The sequence below is a fragment of the Opisthorchis viverrini genome, assembly GCF_000715545.1.
Source record: "Opisthorchis viverrini unplaced genomic scaffold opera_v5_131, whole genome shotgun sequence".
NCBI lineage: Eukaryota > Metazoa > Platyhelminthes > Trematoda > Opisthorchiida > Opisthorchiidae > Opisthorchis > Opisthorchis viverrini.
Window position 1 is genome coordinate 31,794 of NW_008751784.1, and position 22,509 is coordinate 54,302.

A 22,509-nucleotide genomic window follows, 5' to 3' on the forward strand; every position below is an offset into this window, starting at 1 on the left:
ACCTAAATCCATGCGTAACATTTGGTATGGCGATTCATACATACCTCACCTCCCGGATTTGATGGCTCATGAGTGGAGAAAAAAATACATTACCAATTACCAGAAACGAATCACTTGTTCTCCCATCATAAAGCGATATACACTGGCATGGTCTCATCGACGCTTAGTAAAGCCTGAGCGCTGCATACAGAAGAGGTTGACCGAATATCAGCCCAACATTTAGTTTAAAAACAGACTTCAAGAAAATACGCACCCGACGAAGTTGAGTGAGCGGTAATTGATAAAGGTAGGTTACCCAGTACTATGAAGCACTAGGGAAAGGACTGTGATTCCATACAAGGTAGGACAGAACTTGTTAGACTATTCGTGCTCCGTATGTCAGTCGATCTACTTTCTTGGAGGGCACTTTTCGCACAGCCATGCGGAGGATGGAGACGAGCCACGGGAAGTGAAACAATCACTTGGCAATAAAGTAAGTAAACATGGTTGCGCTATTCCTTGTCGTCTGTCTGGATGAGAACCCCAAAACGGGACATATCGATGGCTGGACACATTGTTAGACGGGGCCAAGTTGCGCACTCAGTGAATCTGGAGCAACCAAGCTGTTTCCCTCAATGTATAGCTCTTCTCCTTGAACTTCTTGATGAAAGGTCTACTAACAACCCCGTATTTCCGCATCAGTTTTTTCAACCACCCCCTCCAATGCCCATAGGAGGCAATAGCTATCTACTCCATCACCCCAAATTATCGTCGAACGCGACTGTAGCCTCTATAACACGGTAGAGCACCTTGTCGTCTGTCTGGATGAGAACCCCAAAACGGGACATATCGATGGCTGGACACATTGTTAGACGGGGCCAAGTTGCGCACTCAGTGAATCTGGAGCAACCAAGCTGTTTCCCTCAATGTATAGCTCTTCTCCTTGAACTTCTTGATGAAAGGTCTACTAACAACCCCGTATTTCCGCATCAGTTTTTTCAACCACCGCCTCCAATGCCCATAGGAGGCAATAGCTATCTACTCCATCACCCCAAATTATCGTCGAACGCGACTGTAGCCTCTATAACAACGGTAGAGCATGTATGTGGTTTTTACAGTTGATGATGATGTTTCATAGGATGCTTAACTTCACAGACGTTTCTGAAAGTATATACTAATTATTCGTTTATTTGATAGGTCGCTGCCAATTTTTGAGGACCAGAAAGCCCGACATAAAATCAAATGCAACGACCAGCATTAGACCTTTAGGCGCTCTAACCACTTCGGCCATCTCGCACGGGGCATGAGGTACATTTAAATAATGATGACTTGAAGCGGGGGTCTACAGTTCACACCACTTCGACCGAGGGCACCGGCAGTGGATATATCGAGGCCTCCTAGCTTGAACAGTGATTTTACGCCACCTAAGTCGATACGTGCCGTTGCGCAATTGCGACTCAACAGGAGTTATTAACAAGACGGATTTGTGGTCTCGGAAAGATTTCGTAAACACTCGGTGTTTTTTGGCTGAATAACATTTCTCTTTGACCCATCGAACGTAAGGCTTGGGCACCCACATTAACTGACAAGAACTTCAACTGACATTCTGATCTAACTGGAATAGCTCATTGGTTTTTCATCCATCTTAAAACTCGGCCAAACTAGTGATCCACTTACTTGGCCCGACGGAGTTTTGTATCAGAAGCAATTGTTTAACGAGCCATTCTGGAACGATAACTTCTGATTCGATTCGGAAAACCTATCACTTTAATAAAAATTTATGCATATATCCATTAGGTAGACCAAGCCTGAAGTCTCACGAACCTCTACCCGCAAACCTACCTACCATAGTGCTAACTCATCCACACAGACCACCAAAATTGTGAACGACATTCAATTCAAGCTACATAAACTAGAATCTCTGGAGACCGAAACACGACCAAAGTTTGCAAGCGATTCACACTAATCTTTCTGCATAACTCTTACTCACCCACACAAACTGAAAAAATAAAACACCCCACCGATGACCCATAGAACTGATTAAGCTTACAACCAAAAAGATGCATGCGTTCTCCGTCTAACACAAGGCTCAACAAACCCTCCAACCCAGTCACTTGGCCGGAGGAAACCTTTGTGTCAAAAGCGAAATACTGGCCAGTAACAAATGTAACTGTTGTTCCTAAAACTCTTCATGACTTATTGCAAGCGTCCTCCGATTGATCGAAACTGAACGTTCCATGAAATGTGGCTGTCACCTTTTTGGACTTAACTCAGCTTATCGTCATTTGTGCTTCTAAATCATACTACTCATCATATGGTAGTAGGCAGATCATACCGTCGTGCGCAACGAGCCACGAAATAGCCACTGATGGGCGCGGACAATTTTATGGCGGACCATATCTGTCTCCTACCCCTCAGTCAACTAATTTATAGGTTGTGGGATAACTGCAACTACCAGCTTGCAAATGTGCCTAGGATTACAAGCTAGCGGACAGAACATTCAATATAGTCCGGCAAACTGAAACCCGTGATTGCTACCTCGTGGTCGGTTGTTAGTCTCTTACAATTGAAAATTAGACTCAGCAAGTTATGGAGGACCGTGGAGGCATCATGATGACAATCTGTAGGCAACACCGTCTTTCCAGAAGTAAACTACTACTCCTAAGGTTGTTGAAAACTTCAACAGCCGACAGCCGGTTACGCCCTGGTTGGAATTCGTCAAGTGGGCACATCACCCGAGTTTCCGTCAACCTTATGTTCTACCTGAACCCAAATCAAATAGATTTGGACAAATACTCTCATTCGCTCATGAATTTGGTTTTGACAGGAGACTGAACCGAATCCAGCTTAATCTCTCGTTTGCGATGATCTGCCTCAACTAAATGGTTCAGCTGAGTCTACTGCCCAAACCAACTTTGTGTGCCAATGAGTACTCGTACAACGGACCAAGCAGCTTTGGGGGGACTGTTTTGATTGGTCTCATGAAGATTCACATTTAAGAGGAGTCAAGACTCGTCGGGAAGTCGGGTAGGCCCGAAATCCAGCTGACTTTTCTGTAATGCTACTTTCCCTAGGGAATCTGAGGAAATTCATGGCATAATAATCCCTGGAGGGAATGGCCGACAGAAGCGTGTTCTAAAATATATCGACTAAGTTTCTGGAGATAATCTGTGCATAGCCCCCCCCCAATCAGAAAGCACCAACGACCCACCTCAAGGATAGCTTTAATTCAACGTGGGTTTGTCGTTAAAACTTTCACAGGGGGGATTGGATACCTTACCGATATGGATGGCCTAAATGAACACCCCCGCTGGTGATATAGAAGTCCGATGTGAAGGTAAATGCTAATACTTAATCTCACGTATAATTGGCTATACCTGGTAACCTTATAGCTGAGTGAATCTTAGTAGCTTAACTGCAGTTACTTTAACAAGGGCACCCTGTTTGGTCCTCGAACCGAAGTGGGCAGATCAAGACTTGGTCACGTGACGGGCTGCATGCCGGATTAAAAGTGTTTATGAGGATCCTTACAAGGACCAGGCACCATTGCCTGGTGCGGGCCTCGAGTGAAGCTTTAATTTCATTTAATTTTCTATTGTTTTACTTGTAAAGCACTTTTCCGTGTCAAATCGAATTGGACTAATGTGAGGAAAAGGTCATTGAATTATCCTTCTCCGCCAAGACCCAACCGGGTGAAAACGTATCCTTTTTGGAAGTGTGTCCGTTCCGAAAGATGAGATGAAACTTAGTCTCGAAGCTTTATTAATTCCGTATTCTGGGTATGACACTAAGATTAACTTACCGTCTGAAGACCAGTGTTCCACCCGCACCCAACAGTTTCCACTTAACGGTGGAGTTTATTTCCCTGTCTACGCTGACAAAACTGGAAGAGTTATCCATTGAAAACAAAAGAGAGTGTTCACATATCTCCAAAAGTTCATTGTCCTATAAGTATTGATTTGTCTAGCAGTTGTCTGCATTTCATCAAATAAAGCGAAGAAATCAAACTGAGGGAGTTGCTCTACCTGTTCCCAAGCTTCATCAATAATGATCGGTATCGTAGTTTTCTGCGCAGCAGAAATCACGGGCTTCTCACTGATTCGTAGCGATATGGTAGTCTTAGCCCGTACAAGTAATACGTATTAGAAACTCACAGGTGATTCCACTCGAGAATGATGAGTGCATGCCCTCCTCACGGAAGTCCGCCACGGTAGACCCCACCAATAATGAACGGCCTTAATTAAGGGTGCTTATGGCTTCCTTGAGCTTCGAGACAGGAGTTCCCCCTGTATGCTAATTGGGGCTTAGACTGCATACTGTACTGTGAGTTCCTGTTTAAAGTATCCACCATGTGACGAATCTATCCAGTGTGCAATTGCTCCTTGATATAGGAAGCGGTTGGTATGACCAACCACTACCATTCTCAACTGGACCGGTTATCACTGAGAGAAGCCCTAAAAAACATAGATCTGTCCTATCTTTGGATGGCGAACTTTTCGAATGAAATCATGTAGCTCGTCAGTACGGGTTACGAAACACCATCACCACAACGCCCTCTTTGGAGTGGAAGATACAGGTTTACAGGATACTTGTGATTGTAGTCCTGTAGTGAATAGTGCTCTATAGAATATTCTTCCTCAGTCCTACTGTGAGCATAAGTTTCTGACACATTTTTGTAGAAGGCGATGAAGCTGGGAATCGGATGGGTCGACTTCATAGCCATCAATAACTGGTTCGTATTACTCAAACCTCTCATAGCATTTGTGCCCAAATGTTTTGGTGGTGCGATACGACACCGCAGAGAGCGTGACTGCAGCTCACTTTTTTGGATCTGTTGTCGGGACTAAATAAATCGACTCTTTTGGATAACCGTAAACCAGACATTGTGGGAGTGGAAGATACAGGTTTACAGGATACTTGTGATTGTAGTCCTGTAGTGAATAGTGCTCTATAGAATATTCTTCCTCAGTCCTACTGTGAGCATAAGTTTCTGACACATTTTTGTAGAAGGCGATGAAGCTGGGAATCGGATGGGTCGACTTCATAGCCATCAATAACTGGTTCGTATTACTCAAACCTCTCATAGCATTTGTGCCCAAATGTTTTGGTGGTGCGATACGACACCGCAGAGAGCGTGACTGCAGCTCACTTTTTTGGATCTGTTGTCGGGACTAAATAAATCGACTCTTTTGGATAACCGTAAACCCAGACATTGTGTGGAAGGGCGGGGAGGGTTGGCGAAGCGAGCTCCCCGAATGCACAGTGAAATTACTAGGCTTTTAAGGAATACGGTCATGTCGGAGACTTATTACAAAGTACACAAGTGTGGCTTAGTCCGATCACTGACAATCACTGACTAAATCTACACATTCATCCATGAACAGATAGTCTTTCTACGTGTGCGTTTATACATGTGGCTACGGTTCGGTTGAGTCCCCATTCTCTCTCCGCTAACGGGTAGGTTGAGCATTCAGCTGCACTTTAATCACTCAGACAGTCCGGTCATAGAGTACGATGTACAACCGACTACTTGAATCATGAAAAGAATCAACAGGGACGAAATACTCTCAGGTTTATGAAGCTCAGACAGGCATCCAAAAAGCCAAGATTGGATTGGAACTGTGAACTTTCCGCTCAGCAGTTTCACACCGTGACCACTTGGCTATCCCGAACTTGACATATTGATCTCATTAGGTCGAAATAACTTTGACTACTTGCATGCATTGAACGCGCAAGAACCTCCCCTCTCCTAGGAGGGAGACCTCGCAATTAGGGACACTTTCTTCAGGTGACTAAAAAACCAGTTTTAAACAAGCGTTCTATTAAAACAACGGCACTCCGCCTACCTAAATTAACTGAAAAATTCTTGCTGATGACGAGACTCTTGTGTGGCAGGGACAGAGGCACACAAACAGAGGGTTAGTTTATGTTCTTCGCGCAGCACAGGAAGCCTTAACCCACAGTTAGATGTTGCCTGACTTACAATTCCAGTATCCCTATCACTGAGGCAACGTGGTGAAATTGGAAATGTGCTTAGACCAAAAAAGTATTCACTGATCAGCGTCACACTCTCATTGGCTCGGTGTTTTTCAGGTCCTTTCATACATAGGAAACAGGAGAATATCTCTCCGAGTGCACCCAATTATTCAAATGTATCAGCGAATTCGCCACAATGACCCAGCTAAAAAGTCGTCCTGACTGGACTGTCATCTATCGAAAATAATACACCCTTTTTCAGCCATTGCTGAGACAATTTCTGACCGCATCTACGTCATCAGCAGTGTGGCAGCGTAACCGTGTTAACTGGACTCCATAGTTGGAGGCAATAGCATCATGCGTTCACTTCTTTTTACGCGTCAAACACTTTCTGTTTGTAGGTAATCGCAAGTTTGTCCTTTTCTCCACCTTCCCCGGAATAATACCCTATGAAACTCTCCCATACCACATACCTTATCACCACCTTCTAGCTTCCGAAGACTCGACTTAGTACATCCCTGTGGAACCCATTGTGACTTTGGTTTGATTACCTGATGAGTTTGATCACGTGACTCCTTTTCCCGTAAACCGCTTTATTGTGTTATAAAAAGCTAGGGTGCACAGGTCACGGGAAACCGCTTGGCGTAAGAAAAATATAGTGGCAAAAGGCAAAGAAGTACGCGTATAAAACGAATAGAAAAGATATGGTTCTGATTGTCGAAACAGGACGAGGCCAAAGTCTTGCTGCGTTAAATCACAGTAGTGCCGTCCGAAGCGGAGCCCACACGGGACCAGGGTCGAAAAGAACCGCGCGAGTCGCTGTAGAAATGATTGAAATCCAGACGTAGTAACAACTGGCTTAGATCGGCTCTAGGACCTGCGGGCTGATCGTATCGCTTGGTACCAACTTCTTCCAGACCAACACTGCTCTTTGCCCCTGTGGATTCGGAACTACTCAAACACTGGAAAAGAGCTGAGGAGACCTGATGAAAGTCATAGACAAGCCGATCCTCTGTTTCAGACAACTGTGATCCCGAATTGTCAGTCATTGCTGCGGCGGCTGCAGCGGCCAGTACAAAACGTCTGCAAACGGAAAGCAACTGCATGATGCATGGCTTGGCAGCGGGATGAAAGAGGAGCGCTTGTGCTTGCAGACCGGCCAAAAATGCTTCATGAGCGGCGAGGACGGAGTCGATATCTTCGTCTGTCTCGATCCGGTTGGACAAATATGAAAACTGAGAATCGATAACATCAATCTGGGTTGTGAAGCAAAAAAGAATGAGTATTCAGGTGCGTTAGACTGTAGAAAAAATCAGACTAGATCTCATTGCGAAAATCAGCTGAATGAATGGTTTATGTGCAACAGATTCCGTTAGAGAAGAACAGCATAAAGGAGAGATTCAACTGGGATTCACTTAGAACTAAATTGGTTTACACATGTGGGTATCACAAAAAGTGTTATTCCCTGAAGGATGCTGCTCCATTCACGTTGGCAACGCGTAAAGGTGAATCCAGTCGACAAGATGAAGTTGATTGTGAGTCTAGCGTGTCACATGTGATGCAGACCTGTCAGATGGAATTTTCTCGCACATTTTCAACACATCACTTGAATTAAACTGTTTTATGTGTACTATACGCAGGTGGCCAGCGGTGCTGTCACTATTGATCAACAGATCAGTTTTCAGTGTCAGTCGGTTCTTAGGGAAAAGGCGTGTTGTCCGCTGCGAGAGGTATGGAAAGAGTTAGCTGTTTCCATCGAGCAACAAGCGTCTGCATATTTACGGAGGTGCCGAGGCTAATTGTCCCCGAGAAGGACGGGTTTGGATAGTAGGTTTTACAGACGGTTGATTGTGACCGGCGTCAGAAACCTTTCAAGAGCGAAGAGTTTGGTGTGGTCTAAATCGCACTTTTCATGCGCGGTACCATCAGGAGTCAGTTCGCTTCTACAGTGTCCAGTCAGGTCAGACCTCACTTATCGAATGCTTTGTAGATCGGGTGTTAGCAGTAGTTGCCACAGTGATCAGCACTCATGCCCCATGTTAAATTCAGGTTGAGAAGGTAATGAATTCTACGGTCAGCTATCGGATCTTACAACGTCTGTCTGCATCTTCAACTGAAGTGAGTGGTGAGAGCTCGGAAACATCCTGACCCCATGGTATCGGATCAGTGAACATCAAAGGTGAAAGGTGATTGATGATGTCCGCAGCATTGGGACTTTCAATGTGGCAAGCAGGAAAACGACAACAAATGTTCGGTGTCTAACAGGCAGTGCGATTCTCATGCTTGTAGTCCGGGACAAGTTAGCCGACACATATCACTGTATCACCAGACGCTTTCCGCTGTCTTCTCAACTGGAGTCCACAAAGAAGCTAGATCATCAGTTGGTGATCGAGGGAAGCAGAGGTCGGGTTCGAACCCGACTTTATCTCTCGACTCACCTTATCTAGGTTTGAGCAACCTGGCATCATTCCATTTCTCGTGCTTCCTTCGGGCGGCATGACAGCTAAGCACCGAAAGGTGTTATAGGTGAACGATTATTTATATATATTCGCCATATCTTATGGCAGAAACTTGTCGGGTCGCCAAAATGAATTTCTGCACGAGCGATAAACCAGTGGAATTAGACGAAAACCATAAAATCGAGACATGCTATGGAAAAGACAGTTATTGTCAACTTACTTGCAAGAAACACTGCAAGCTTTCCACGAAAAAGGCCATCGCGTTGCGCACCAGTAAACGTCGATCAATATTAGACTGTCGCTCAAGAGAGCTCATCTGGTTTTTCTCATTAGGGTTATCTTTGTGCGGCAGAATATGAGAAAATTGCTGTCGGGCGCAAATACATCGCCACAACGATGTCTGTTCGGCCCAGTAATGTTGTAATGCTATTTGAGTCCGTCTTATCGTAGCCAGGTAACGAAAAAGTTTGTCGTAACCGCGACAAACATGCTTGGAGAAGACCATTCGCAAAGCTTGTGGTACCATAAGCTGAAGGTGTAAACGATCCCATGCCGTTTGCTCCTCGGCGGGAACGCCGTCCGCATCGCTTGGATCTGCAGATATGGTAAACCTAGGATTGGGCGAAATGAAAAACCGGATAAATAAAGCCAACCAAGCACCATATATAAGGCATTAAAACATGAAGCACAAACTCTGAAATCAATGCTATTAGCTGTAGAAGCTCGTTCTCATCAGGACTACCAACATGTGTGTTCTGAGGCCGCCACAGCACACCTAGCATAGGAGCTGATGTAGAGAAGACGCTAAATTACCGTTGGATGTTTCAAATTCCATGATGACGGGTACGGTGTGCAATACAGTCTGATCCGTGAGATTCTACACTAGAATACAACTTGCTCGACATGGATGGAGCAAGTTTATAATAACTTCCATCTTCGGGATTCATACAGTAGCCTAGTCTGTCATATCACAAGCATCACAACGAACTTCAAGTTGTGGTATGTTACAAGCCATAGTTTTTCTGGTCAATAATGAATGGAGTTTGTACGAAAAGGTACGAAACGGATGTGACAGTCAGAATTAGTACTCGTAAGTAATGATCGAATGTCACTAACAATTTCTATCAACGGTGAGCGGGGTAAGATTTATTGGCTACATATTAACGTAAATACTGGGTTGGAAGCTCGTTACATTGGACTTAGGACGAACGCCGTATACTGTGTATCCCTGAAAGACAAAATGATTCCTCACTTTCTACACTGTCTTTCAGCTTCCTAAAACTTACAACCATTGAGTGTTCTACTTTATGAGAAATAATCCTAGGTGAGACTGAGTTGATTCCAATACTGTGCCGGGTGGCTGTCGACTCTAAGAGACCAACAGCAGCATCCACGCAGTGTCGAGGAACCTTATTCTCAGCATGGAATTCCAAGGCAATCAAAACCTTTTCCGTAGCTCACCCACCCACCAGCACCACCACACAAGGTGAGAGAAACAATGAAAGCCTCTACCCGCCTATTCTCTCGTCAAGTGTCTGATTACCTTATCCGGACCCTACCATCTTGCAGTGACACAGCGGAGTGTGCTAAACTAATTCCAGATATAGCCAATCAACAGTCAATCATTCAGCTGTAACACTTTTGGTGCCTAGCTGCCATGCCACTTGAAGGAGGTATAAGGGACGATGTATTGCCAGGTTGTCCAAGCCTAGACAGGAACAGTCGAGGTGCTGAAATTCGGTTCGAACCAAGAACCTTCCAATCAGTAAGTTCGAGCTACCTTGAGGTCAAGCGTAAAAAGGACACGTAGTGGCGAAGTGTTCACTGTTTTCGCTAGAAGGGTTCTGAGGGAAAAGCAATAAAACAAGACGTTACTGATCTGGAGGGATAGCCATTGTAGAGGCTTCAGACATGCCATCAGGCATAAAAGACCAAAGGAGGGTTGCTATTGGAACAACAAGTGACTAGGAAACGGAGTGACACTAACTTGAATCTAGCATCCAGCTCATCATCATCCAAGCCGATGGCTCGCGCCGCAGCAAGAAAGGCTGTTTGCACATCGTACTCCAGTGCCTGGGCTTCATCTGCGTTCCTAGGTGGTGGGCGATCAAGAACACCTCGGCAGAACAAAGGTTTGATACCTCCGATTGGTACAGTGTCGCCTGTATTGGCCAGCGGATCTAAGTCACTCAACGAGTTCAATTGGTCCACAAAAGCCAAAAACAGCTCCCCACGACCAAGTAAGGCCACTTCTTTGACCGAAACTAAGTATTTCGTCAAGCCATGTTCCTTAACCAAAAGTTGCCAAACCCGATGCGATACAAAAGTGCGAATATCAGTTACCAGAGATAAGAGTGGATTCAAATCAATCAGACTCTCAATTCCTGCCTGTTCATCCTCGTTTCCAGCAGATTTGGAAACTAGCTCCCAAACTTTGGATAATTCCGTAAACCGCGGGCCAAATCGTTGTTCTAATTCGCTAAGGAAATCGGGTTGTGAATTGTCCCTAATCGTATGGTTGATGGCTTCTCCCACAGACAACACATGTGTGGCAAAAGAAGCGGGAAGAAATGAAGGAATGCGGTCCACAACCAATGTGAACGAGTTGGAATCACGAAACTGAAACTGGTCATCTGTCGAAGAAGGCTTGAGGGCATCTTCCCTAACTCGAGTGCTGCACTGCACAAAGAACTCATCATGAGGATCATGTAGTCTACCATAAACGAGCCAAGAGTGAAGTTGTCGGCAGAATATACGCATGGCACGGGCTACAAGTTGACGAACAGCCAACCGAGGACCAGGCAGTCCAACTGGAGCTGAGAGAACTAGAATATCTAGTAACCTACAGCCCAGACGATGTTGGACAGCCTTTTCTTTTTCGTTAAGACTTTCGATTTTTTGGGCAAGGTCGGCCAGGAATGGTAGGAGCAACTTGTAGGAATGAAGGCGATAGGCGAAATGAGCAACACTTAGATCCGGATTGGAGAGCACTTCGGATTCCAAGCGAACCAAGGACTGACGATAGGCTGCGAGAGCATCATCTAGCCCACAGGCGAGGGCAGAAAAGTAAAGACTATAGTGTGGCCCGGCATGACGCCGGATGAAATGTTCCAAGTGTCTATAACAACTTCCGAGTTTTAAAAGGTCTAATTGTAGGGACAGCTCGCCCTGTGAAACGAAGGGTAGATTTTCTGAGACCGGTACCAACTCTGTCTCGACAACGAAGGCATGCGAATCCTCAGCAGTCGGTGAAGATGTTTCAACGAATAGAGCCCCTGGAACGCCATAGAGTGCTAATAACAACTCCTGTAACATTTGGTGCACGACGCCAAAGAAAAGCCTGAAAAAGACACGAAAAAATATGTGAGCTAACGTTTCAAACTTGAGTGTTTGCTGCGCTGAACAAAAACGTTCGGCCTGTTTTTTGGGTGTACCCGCTGCGCATCCCGCGGACTGATATATCATTAGTTTGCCCAGGCTAAGACACAAATGAGCAAGAGGCTAGTGGTGAGCTTAAACCATCGTTGTTGAGAACAGTGAGCTAAGCCTGAACCATTCACATACACAACATCTACACTACCCTCTTTTTTAAACGAACTGTCTCGAAAGGAACATACTGCAACCATAAATTTTTCACTGTGATAACAGTGGAGCAACTAGTCTCAATTATTCAAATTTAACGACCAGTAGACGATTCATTGATGTTGATAGCTTCAACCGTTCGTTAATGCAAAGCCTATTAAATTGGTCGTTCGACCTTGTATCATCTCCGTGAATGAAAGCGCCCCGATCTGAACTGTGGCACTGAGACCCACTTAGCTACACTGGGTCGGTCCACGTGAAATCCGCAGTGTCATGCCAAGTCGGTTCGTGAGTGGATGCACAGCACAATCTCTTGGGGTTTCGGGTCGAGAATCGGAACATATGTGCCGAACTGCCCCTTAAGATTCGGATCACCTCGAGGGCCGCATATGAACCATTACTTCTTGAGTCAGAAGATTCGGCTGAGGACCCCACTAGTCTTCATGGTTGGGTTTCGGAGGGCTATGGTATAACAAAAGACACGGCAGTCTGAGACAAACTTTCAGGGAAACAAAGTAAAAACATTACAAGTGAATTCATAGGTTTTTCATGGAGTGATCCACAAGAATCCGCTAATATTTTCGTGATGGGACGAGAAGCGCCGAGCTAGAAATGCTCGATCCTCATCGGTTTACATCCTGACTAATCAGTGCGTGCCTTCACCCAAGACGGAACCGATTCGAGACGCACCCGGTCAATCGACGTGATGTTCATTTAGTTGGAGCGACTCAACGTCGGATGGAAAGGGAATACCAGAAACTTAGACTTTTTCTGGCGAGCAAGAGTTTCGTCTAATACGTTATCCCTTATGAACGCGCTATACGCGGATGCTGTGAAAACAACCCATAAGACGGAGTCCTCCACCGAAGTTCATCACGTCCTGTGATGTAAGACAAGGTTGTCCTTCCTCATCACTCCTCTCCGAACTTTTTAGGGACGTGCTGCTTTGAATTTCCCTGACTGCTAAAGAAACCTCGGAGAACCGAAAATCTCCAGGGACTTTTCCTCACGGAGAGTGAGTATGGAGAATATTTTGTTCTACTGACCCCTCAAAGATGCTATTCATTTTAAATAGTCTAAAGGATTCTGCCGCACGCTCCGGTATGGGCTTCGCTTTGCAAAAATTAAGTGCTGCTACAACGATGTATGAAAGCACCAACCACTAAACTTAGTCGGGTTAACCACTGCCACCTCCCTGGATAAACAACCCGGGACTCAACTCACTTGTAGTTAATGAGGCAGAAATGGTTCAAAAAACAGTCTATGGTGCTCGTGTATCAAGGCAATCACCTTCAATGCATTGCTGCCCATTTGCAAACTAACTTATCAGGTCACCGCCCCATACGCTTGACCGTATTTCCCACTCTCACTTTTTGGCGATCTAATCTGTGGAACCTGGGACGAACTTCCACCTAATACTAGCCTTATGACTCATAAATTTACAGACAGCCTCAAAATTCCGTTCCGAAAATACGCAATCTACCTGTGAAAATAACGCCACATGACACCTTAGGTAGCACAGCTAACGGGAACATATCACCAGGGTTCTCACAGTACGCATGTGCCACATTATTAAGAGTCTGGATATCGGAAGCGCCCAATCCAATATGATTCTGTTTTGGTCCCAAAACTTCCTTAAAATCGTCGTTTTCATCGAGAGCGTAACATGGGTTTTCAACATGACGCTCCGAAGCGGTACAATTATAACTTGTTTGAAAGCTTTGTTGTGAAGAAAAGAAAAAAGGTGAACCAGAGAGGGAATTCATCATCATCACTGACCGTATGGCATCGGTGGTCAACAATGATGCTTCGCCGCCGTATAACCATGATTTGTTTGAAAGCCATATGGTGGAGGAAAGGATAAAAGTTCATGGTGAAGGGACTAAGTGCTAGCCTACCAGTCACTCCGAGGTGCCTCCACCTCCAGATACTCACTCAGGCAATCTAGATAGAAGCCTACAAAAATAACGTAATTGACATCGATTAACAGCCTTTTATATCTAACTACTGTCCCGCTCACCAGAAAACAACCGAGTGTGAAAGCAACGACCGCCTCGCGCTATTTAAAGGGCATCTTTTGATATGGGTCTAGGCTGCCTGATCCACGTTTTGTGGACATCCATCAATATCGACCGTGCCTGAACACTCACCGGCTTTTGCTGAACTGATTGAGTGGTCGAGTGACCTGGATGCTTGCCGGCTTCCTTTATGGGATTTCGGTAGAGTTTTAAGGTCTCAGTAGGTTTCTGAAATTCTGGAGTTATTTTCAGAAAGCTGGCCCTACTGATAGCCATATGGTGCAGCATCCCTAACCAGGCGCAGTGGGGATCATACGATCCTCACCCTGGAAACCGAACAGCACCGACAACACTCACACGATAAACGATCCCATGCCGTTTGCTCCTCGGCGGGAACGCCGTCCACATCGCTTGGATCTGCAGATATGGTAAACCTAGGATTGGGCGAAATGAAAAACCGGATAAATAAAGCCAACCAAGCACCATATATAAGGCATTAAAACATGAAGCACAAACTCTGAAATCAATGCTATTAGCTGTAGAAGCTCGTTCTCATCAGGACTACCAACATGTGTGTTCTGAGGCCGCCACAGCACACCTAGCATAGGAGCTGATGTAGAGAAGACGCTAAATTACCGTTGGATGTTTCAAATTCCATGATGACGGGTACGGTGTGCAATACAGTCTGATCCGTGAGATTCTACACTAGAATACAACTTGCTCGACATGGATGGAGCAAGTTTATAATAACTTCCATCTTCGGGATTCATACAGTAGCCTAGTCTGTCATATCACAAGCATCACAACGAACTTCAAGTTGTGGTATGTTACAAGCCATAGTTTTTCTGGTCAATAATGAATGGAGTTTGTACGAAAAGGTACGAAACGGATGTGACAGTCAGAATTAGTACTCGTAAGTAATGATCGAATGTCACTAACAATTTCTATCAACGGTGAGCGGGGTAAGATTTATTGGCTACATATTAACGTAAATACTGGGTTGGAAGCTCGTTACATTGGACTTAGGACGAACGCCGTATACTGTGTATCCCTGAAAGACAAAATGATTCCTCACTTTCTACACTGTCTTTCAGCTTCCTAAAACTTACAACCATTGAGTGTTCTACTTTATGAGAAATAATCCTAGGTGAGACTGAGTTGATTCCAATACTGTGCCGGGTGGCTGTCGACTCTAAGAGACCAACAGCAGCATCCACGCAGTGTCGAGGAACCTTATTCTCAGCATGGAATTCCAAGGCAATCAAAACCTTTTCCGTAGCTCACCCACCCACCAGCACCACCACACAAGGTGAGAGAAACAATGAAAGCCTCTACCCGCCTATTCTCTCGTCAAGTGTCTGATTACCTTATCCGGACCCTACCATCTTGCAGTGACACAGCGGAGTGTGCTAAACTAATTCCAGATATAGCCAATCAACAGTCAATCATTCAGCTGTAACACTTTTGGTGCCTAGCTGCCATGCCACTTGAAGGAGGTATAAGGGACGATGTATTGCCAGGTTGTCCAAGCCTAGACAGGAACAGTCGAGGTGCTGAAATTCGGTTCGAACCAAGAACCTTCCAATCAGTAAGTTCGAGCTACCTTGAGGTCAAGCGTAAAAAGGACACGTAGTGGCGAAGTGTTCACTGTTTTCGCTAGAAGGGTTCTGAGGGAAAAGCAATAAAACAAGACGTTACTGATCTGGAGGGATAGCCATTGTAGAGGCTTCAGACATGCCATCAGGCATAAAAGACCAAAGGAGGGTTGCTATTGGAACAACAAGTGACTAGGAAACGGAGTGACACTAACTTGAATCTAGCATCCAGCTCATCATCATCCAAGCCGATGGCTCGCGCCGCAGCAAGAAAGGCTGTTTGCACATCGTACTCCAGTGCCTGGGCTTCATCTGCGTTCCTAGGTGGTGGGCGATCAAGAACACCTCGGCAGAACAAAGGTTTGATACCTCCGATTGGTACAGTGTCGCCTGTATTGGCCAGCGGATCTAAGTCACTCAACGAGTTCAATTGGTCCACAAAAGCCAAAAACAGCTCCCCACGACCAAGTAAGGCCACTTCTTTGACCGAAACTAAGTATTTCGTCAAGCCATGTTCCTTAACCAAAAGTTGCCAAACCCGATGCGATACAAAAGTGCGAATATCAGTTACCAGAGATAAGAGTGGATTCAAATCAATCAGACTCTCAATTCCTGCCTGTTCATCCTCGTTTCCAGCAGATTTGGAAACTAGCTCCCAAACTTTGGATAATTCCGTAAACCGCGGGCCAAATCGTTGTTCTAATTCGCTAAGGAAATCGGGTTGTGAATTGTCCCTAATCGTATGGTTGATGGCTTCTCCCACAGACAACACATGTGTGGCAAAAGAAGCGGGAAGAAATGAAGGAATGCGGTCCACAACCAATGTGAACGAGTTGGAATCACGAAACTGAAACTGGTCATCTGTCGAAGAAGGCTTGAGGGCATCTTCCCTAACTCGAGTGCTGCACTGCACAAAGAACTCATCATGAGGATCATGTAGTCTACCATAAACGAGCCAAGAGTGAAGTTGTCGGCAGAATATACGCATGGCACGGGCTACAAGTTGACGAACAGCCAACCGAGGACCAGGCAGTCCAACTGGAGCTGAGAGAACTAGAATATCTAGTAACCTACAGCCCAGACGATGTTGGACAGCCTTTTCTTTTTCGTTAAGACTTTCGATTTTTTGGGCAAGGTCGGCCAGGAATGGTAGGAGCAACTTGTAGGAATGAAGGCGATAGGCGAAATGAGCAACACTTAGATCCGGATTGGAGAGCACTTCGGATTCCAAGCGAACCAAGGACTGACGATAGGCTGCGAGAGCATCATCTAGCCCACAGGCGAGGGCAGAAAAGTAAAGACTATAGTGTGGCCCGGCATGACGCCGGATGAAATGTTCCAAGTGTCTATAACAACTTCCGAGTTTTAAAAGGTCTAATTGTAGGGACAGCTCGCCCTGTGAAACGAAGGGTAGATTTTCTGAGACCGGTACCAACTCTGTCTCGACAACGAAGGCATGCGAATCCTCAGCAGTCGGTGAAGATGTTTCAACGAATAGAGCCCCTGGAACGCCATAGAGTGCTAATAACAACTCCTGTAACATTTGGTGCACGACGCCAAAGAAAAGCCTGAAAAAGACACGAAAAAATATGTGAGCTAACGTTTCAAACTTGAGTGTTTGCTGCGCTGAACAAAAACGTTCGGCCTGTTTTTTGGGTGTACCCGCTGCGCATCCCGCGGACTGATATATCATTAGTTTGCCCAGGCTAAGACACAAATGAGCAAGAGGCTAGTGGTGAGCTTAAACCATCGTTGTTGAGAACAGTGAGCTAAGCCTGAACCATTCACATACACAACATCTACACTACCCTCTTTTTTAAACGAACTGTCTCGAAAGGAACATACTGCAACCATAAATTTTTCACTGTGATAACAGTGGAGCAACTAGTCTCAATTATTCAAATTTAACGACCAGTAGACGATTCATTGATGTTGATAGCTTCAACCGTTCGTTAATGCAAAGCCTATTAAATTGGTCGTTCGACCTTGTATCATCTCCGTGAATGAAAGCGCCCCGATCTGAACTGTGGCACTGAGACCCACTTAGCTACACTGGGTCGGTCCACGTGAAATCCGCAGTGTCATGCCAAGTCGGTTCGTGAGTGGATGCACAGCACAATCTCTTGGGGTTTCGGGTCGAGAATCGGAACATATGTGCCGAACTGCCCCTTAAGATTCGGATCACCTCGAGGGCCGCATATGAACCATTACTTCTTGAGTCAGAAGATTCGGCTGAGGACCCCACTAGTCTTCATGGTTGGGTTTCGGAGGGCTATGGTATAACAAAAGACACGGCAGTCTGAGACAAACTTTCAGGGAAACAAAGTAAAAACATTACAAGTGAATTCATAGGTTTTTCATGGAGTGATCCACAAGAATCCGCTAATATTTTCGTGATGGGACGAGAAGCGCCGAGCTAGAAATGCTCGATCCTCATCGGTTTACATCCTGACTAATCAGTGCGTGCCTTCACCCAAGACGGAACCGATTCGAGACGCACCCGGTCAATCGACGTGATGTTCATTTAGTTGGAGCGACTCAACGTCGGATGGAAAGGGAATACCAGAAACTTAGACTTTTTCTGGCGAGCAAGAGTTTCGTCTAATACGTTATCCCTTATGAACGCGCTATACGCGGATGCTGTGAAAACAACCCATAAGACGGAGTCCTCCACCGAAGTTCATCACGTCCTGTGATGTAAGACAAGGTTGTCCTTCCTCATCACTCCTCTCCGAACTTTTTAGGGACGTGCTGCTTTGAATTTCCCTGACTGCTAAAGAAACCTCGGAGAACCGAAAATCTCCAGGGACTTTTCCTCACGGAGAGTGAGTATGGAGAATATTTTGTTCTACTGACCCCTCAAAGATGCTATTCATTTTAAATAGTCTAAAGGATTCTGCCGCACGCTCCGGTATGGGCTTCGCTTTGCAAAAATTAAGTGCTGCTACAACGATGTATGAAAGCACCAACCACTAAACTTAGTCGGGTTAACCACTGCCACCTCCCTGGATAAACAACCCGGGACTCAACTCACTTGTAGTTAATGAGGCAGAAATGGTTCAAAAAACAGTCTATGGTGCTCGTGTATCAAGGCAATCACCTTCAATGCATTGCTGCCCATTTGCAAACTAACTTATCAGGTCACCGCCCCATACGCTTGACCGTATTTCCCACTCTCACTTTTTGGCGATCTAATCTGTGGAACCTGGGACGAACTTCCACCTAATACTAGCCTTATGACTCATAAATTTACAGACAGCCTCAAAATTCCGTTCCGAAAATACGCAATCTACCTGTGAAAATAACGCCACATGACACCTTAGGTAGCACAGCTAACGGGAACATATCACCAGGGTTCTCACAGTACGCATGTGCCACATTATTAAGAGTCTGGATATCGGAAGCGCCCAATCCAATATGATTCTGTTTTGGTCCCAAAACTTCCTTAAAATCGTCGTTTTCATCGAGAGCGTAACATGGGTTTTCAACATGACGCTCCGAAGCGGTACAATTATAACTTGTTTGAAAGCTTTGTTGTGAAGAAAAGAAAAAAGGTGAACCAGAGAGGGAATTCATCATCATCACTGACCGTATGGCATCGGTGGTCAACAATGATGCTTCGCCGCCGTATAACCATGATTTGTTTGAAAGCCATATGGTGGAGGAAAGGATAAAAGTTCATGGTGAAGGGACTAAGTGCTAGCCTACCAGTCACTCCGAGGTGCCTCCACCTCCAGATACTCACTCAGGCAATCTAGATAGAAGCCTACAAAAATAACGTAATTGACATCGATTAACAGCCTTTTATATCTAACTACTGTCCCGCTCACCAGAAAACAACCGAGTGTGAAAGCAACGACCGCCTCGCGCTATTTAAAGGGCATCTTTTGATATGGGTCTAGCTGATCCGATCCACGTTTTGTGGACATCCATCAATATCGACCGTGCCTGAACACTCACCGGCTTTTGCTGAACTGATTGAGTGGTGGCCTGGATGCTATGCTTGCCGGCTTCCTTTATGGGATTTCGGTAGAGTTTTAAGGTCTCAGTAGGTTTCTGAAATTCTGGAGTTATTTTCAGAAAGCTGGCCCTACTGATAGCCATATGGTGCAGCATCCCTAACCAGGCGCAGTGGGGATCATACGATCCTCACCCTGGAAACCGAACAGGACAACCAACACTCACACGATTCGTAATCTCTCTCATACCCCTCTGCCAGGTGAAGGGTTGGCTACCTCTCTGCTTCTGCCACTATTGCGCATGGATCATACCCCTCTGCCAGGTGAAGGGTTGGCTACCTCTCTGCTTCTGCCACTATGAGTTGCGCATGGAAAACAGAACTCTCTCCAGCAATGATGGTTCGGCATACGTAATACACGTCCCAACTAACACACCTGGTGCTGGGCACATTCTTCGATGAAATTCCCCGTTGAACAACCGAAAACCAGGTGCCTCGTTGGGAATTCTCCGACATCAACCCACAAGGGCTATATTCCTGAGAGAACGACTGCTGCTCGAAAAGGTCAAGTCTCAGCCGTACAACAAAACAGCCCGCACTGTAGCCTGATACACAATGGAGTGGAGGTTCAAGGATATACCTCTTTGACACCATAGATGTCTCAAATTAGCAAACCAGACCCGATCCTTGCAGATTCGTGCATTTACTTCATCTGTCACACTACAATCAGAACCAACTTCCAAGATGCATCAAACGTTCAACAACTTCGATTCCCTGCCTGGATCGTAAGTGATATGTTTAGTGACTGCATGTCCAGGACCATGAACTTACAACTTGTGAATAAAAAGTGCATGCCAAAAAACAGGATGGCACTGGTTAGTTCATCCAAGAAAACCCACGCCTTCTCTATTCGAAGACCAGAACGATATCGTCTGTATATTCCAGACTGACAAGGTTTTCGTCAGAGGCTATTTGATCACCGGGGTTTTGAAGACCTTCTAACGTTCGTCTCATCAGTTCATCGATCAGGAAATTAAATAGAAATGGAGAGTGAGCACTCCTGACGGACACTTTGTGTAGGGGAACTTTTGGAAAGCTCTCCGTTACTTTCACGCGTTTGGAAGTTTGAAAACACAAATCTACGTTCACAAACTTATGGGACATTTGTTGATGGGCAAGTGTTTCGGGAAGAACAAACCGGTCAACCGATTCGATTACGCCTTGGAAAAGCACGAGTGGTGAAATTGGGGATTATTTGTACGTATAGCGCTGTTCTAGCACCTGAAGGAGTGTGAAAATTTGGTCAGCACAACCCCTACCAGGCCGGAACCCCGCTTGCTGCTCTCGAGTCAACGTTTTATGAGCCACCATAAGGCGACGAAGCACAAGTGACGAAAACAGTCTCGTCACAAATGGGGTTAAACTGATCCCCGTGATTGCCACATTCAATACGAGCCCCTTTTTGAAAATAGACACTACCACCGACTATACCCTGTTATCTGAGACAGTCTTCTTTTCCCAAATGCACGCAAACAGATCAGACAAGCGCTGACTGAGGAATTCACCTCCATCTTTGAATAATGCGGGTGGGAAGTCATCCGGACGAGAGGCTTGGTGGCGCTTGAGAGAACATATGCATAAGACTCCATGACCGTAGGTGGTGCAATGCTCGCTGTCCAGGATTCTACGTCAACTGTGGGCTCCGGATGAAGGGCAGCAGGTAGCCACGATGATTGCCACTCAAAGTATGCGGCCAAACGGTCGAAGCATTCTTCTTTGCTCAAGACGGTCAGCCCATCCATCCTTGATGGTTTCGCTTAAAGATGTTTTCCGAACCAGCTGAAATAATCTTCTGGCATTTCCAGCTTTCTGAACCCCTTCTACTTCCTTGGCTTTCCGTGTCCACCAGACTTCACGGTCCGCTCGCACTTGACGCTTGACGATTCGTCGCGTCAAGTTAAGTTTGGGACAGGTTGGGATATTTTTCCGAGATTTAGGCAGTGCCACTGTTCGGTCTAATATCTGAGTGGGCCTACAAGTGGTTTGCCGCAGGCAAAGCTCCCAGCACTGTGCAAAGATGTGGTGATCTCGTCCCAGTATGAACTCACATATCATGGCTGAGCATTTGGAAGAAAACCTAGAAGACGATTCTGTTGAGTTGGTCTAACATCCGGATCTGTCAGTCTTTCAGTCGCCAGGCGATTTTTTGGCACCTTACACCGCCACGTAAAACAAAAGGAGAAGCGAATCCGGACGAGCGCGTGGTCAGAATATGCAAATATGTCCCAAAATGACCGGCCAAACGATCCAAAACGATTCGTGCCATTGGTAAATGATGGCAACTTGATCAACTGGAGTTCGTGACCGGCACACCGTTAGAGGACATGTGCTCAGACGACTTCGGCTTTTTCATAAAAACAGCATGCAGTCAGCACATAACTGAAGTAATCGTTTTCCATTGTCCGTACATACCGAATCCAGTCCACGCCGGTCTCCTGATTGAGTCTCAGATACGCTAGTTCTGCCAACTTAAGCATTTATATCTCCAGCAACCACAACTACATCTGAGCTTCCAGCTCGCTTCAAGAGGGTACTCAGAGCGTCATAATACTTGCCTTTGATGGAATCGGAGCAACAGTCAGTTGGAGCATAAGCACACACAACAGAAAGACACCGATCAACTTCCGGCTTGTGAGACTAGTTCACACACGTTTCCAGATGAACCGCACACTGATGACTACCAATGAGCATCCAGCCAAGCAAAGATCATTTGACCCAGATGAATTAGGACGATCGTTCAGTTGTAACACCCTTCCGGTGTCTAGCTGCCATGCTACCCGAAGGAAGCACGAGGGCTGGGATACTGCCAGGTCGCCCATGCCTAAGCAGGGGAAGTCGAGGGGCAGAGGTCGGGTTCGAACCACGGACCTTCCGGTCAGTAA

The 22,509-nt window shown here is 45.7% G+C and overlaps 2 protein-coding genes across 2 annotated transcripts in view; both read right to left on the reverse strand.

Moving 5' to 3' along the window:
* The window catches only part of T265_06263 (hypothetical protein), a gene marked incomplete at both ends in the record, with an annotated part of 24,017 nt that extends 20,138 nt beyond the window's left edge, over positions 1 to 3,879 (reverse strand). The window contains one exon of the mRNA XM_009171483.1: positions 3,782 to 3,879. Coding sequence (XP_009169747.1) covers positions 3,782 to 3,879 — 98 coding nt within the window. The remainder of the gene's footprint in view (positions 1 to 3,781) is intronic.
* A 2,657-nt stretch (positions 3,880 to 6,536) lies between these two features.
* Positions 6,537 to 17,311, reverse strand: T265_06265 (hypothetical protein; the record flags this gene model as incomplete). Its single annotated transcript, XM_009171485.1, has 6 exons — positions 6,537 to 7,211; positions 8,635 to 9,025; positions 10,402 to 11,720; positions 14,147 to 14,250; positions 14,372 to 14,448; positions 15,825 to 17,311. The coding sequence occupies 3 exons, from the start codon at positions 11,172 to 11,174 to the stop codon at positions 6,705 to 6,707; spliced, it is 1,671 nt and encodes a 556-aa protein (XP_009169749.1).
* Positions 17,312 to 22,509: the final 5,198 nt, after the last annotated feature.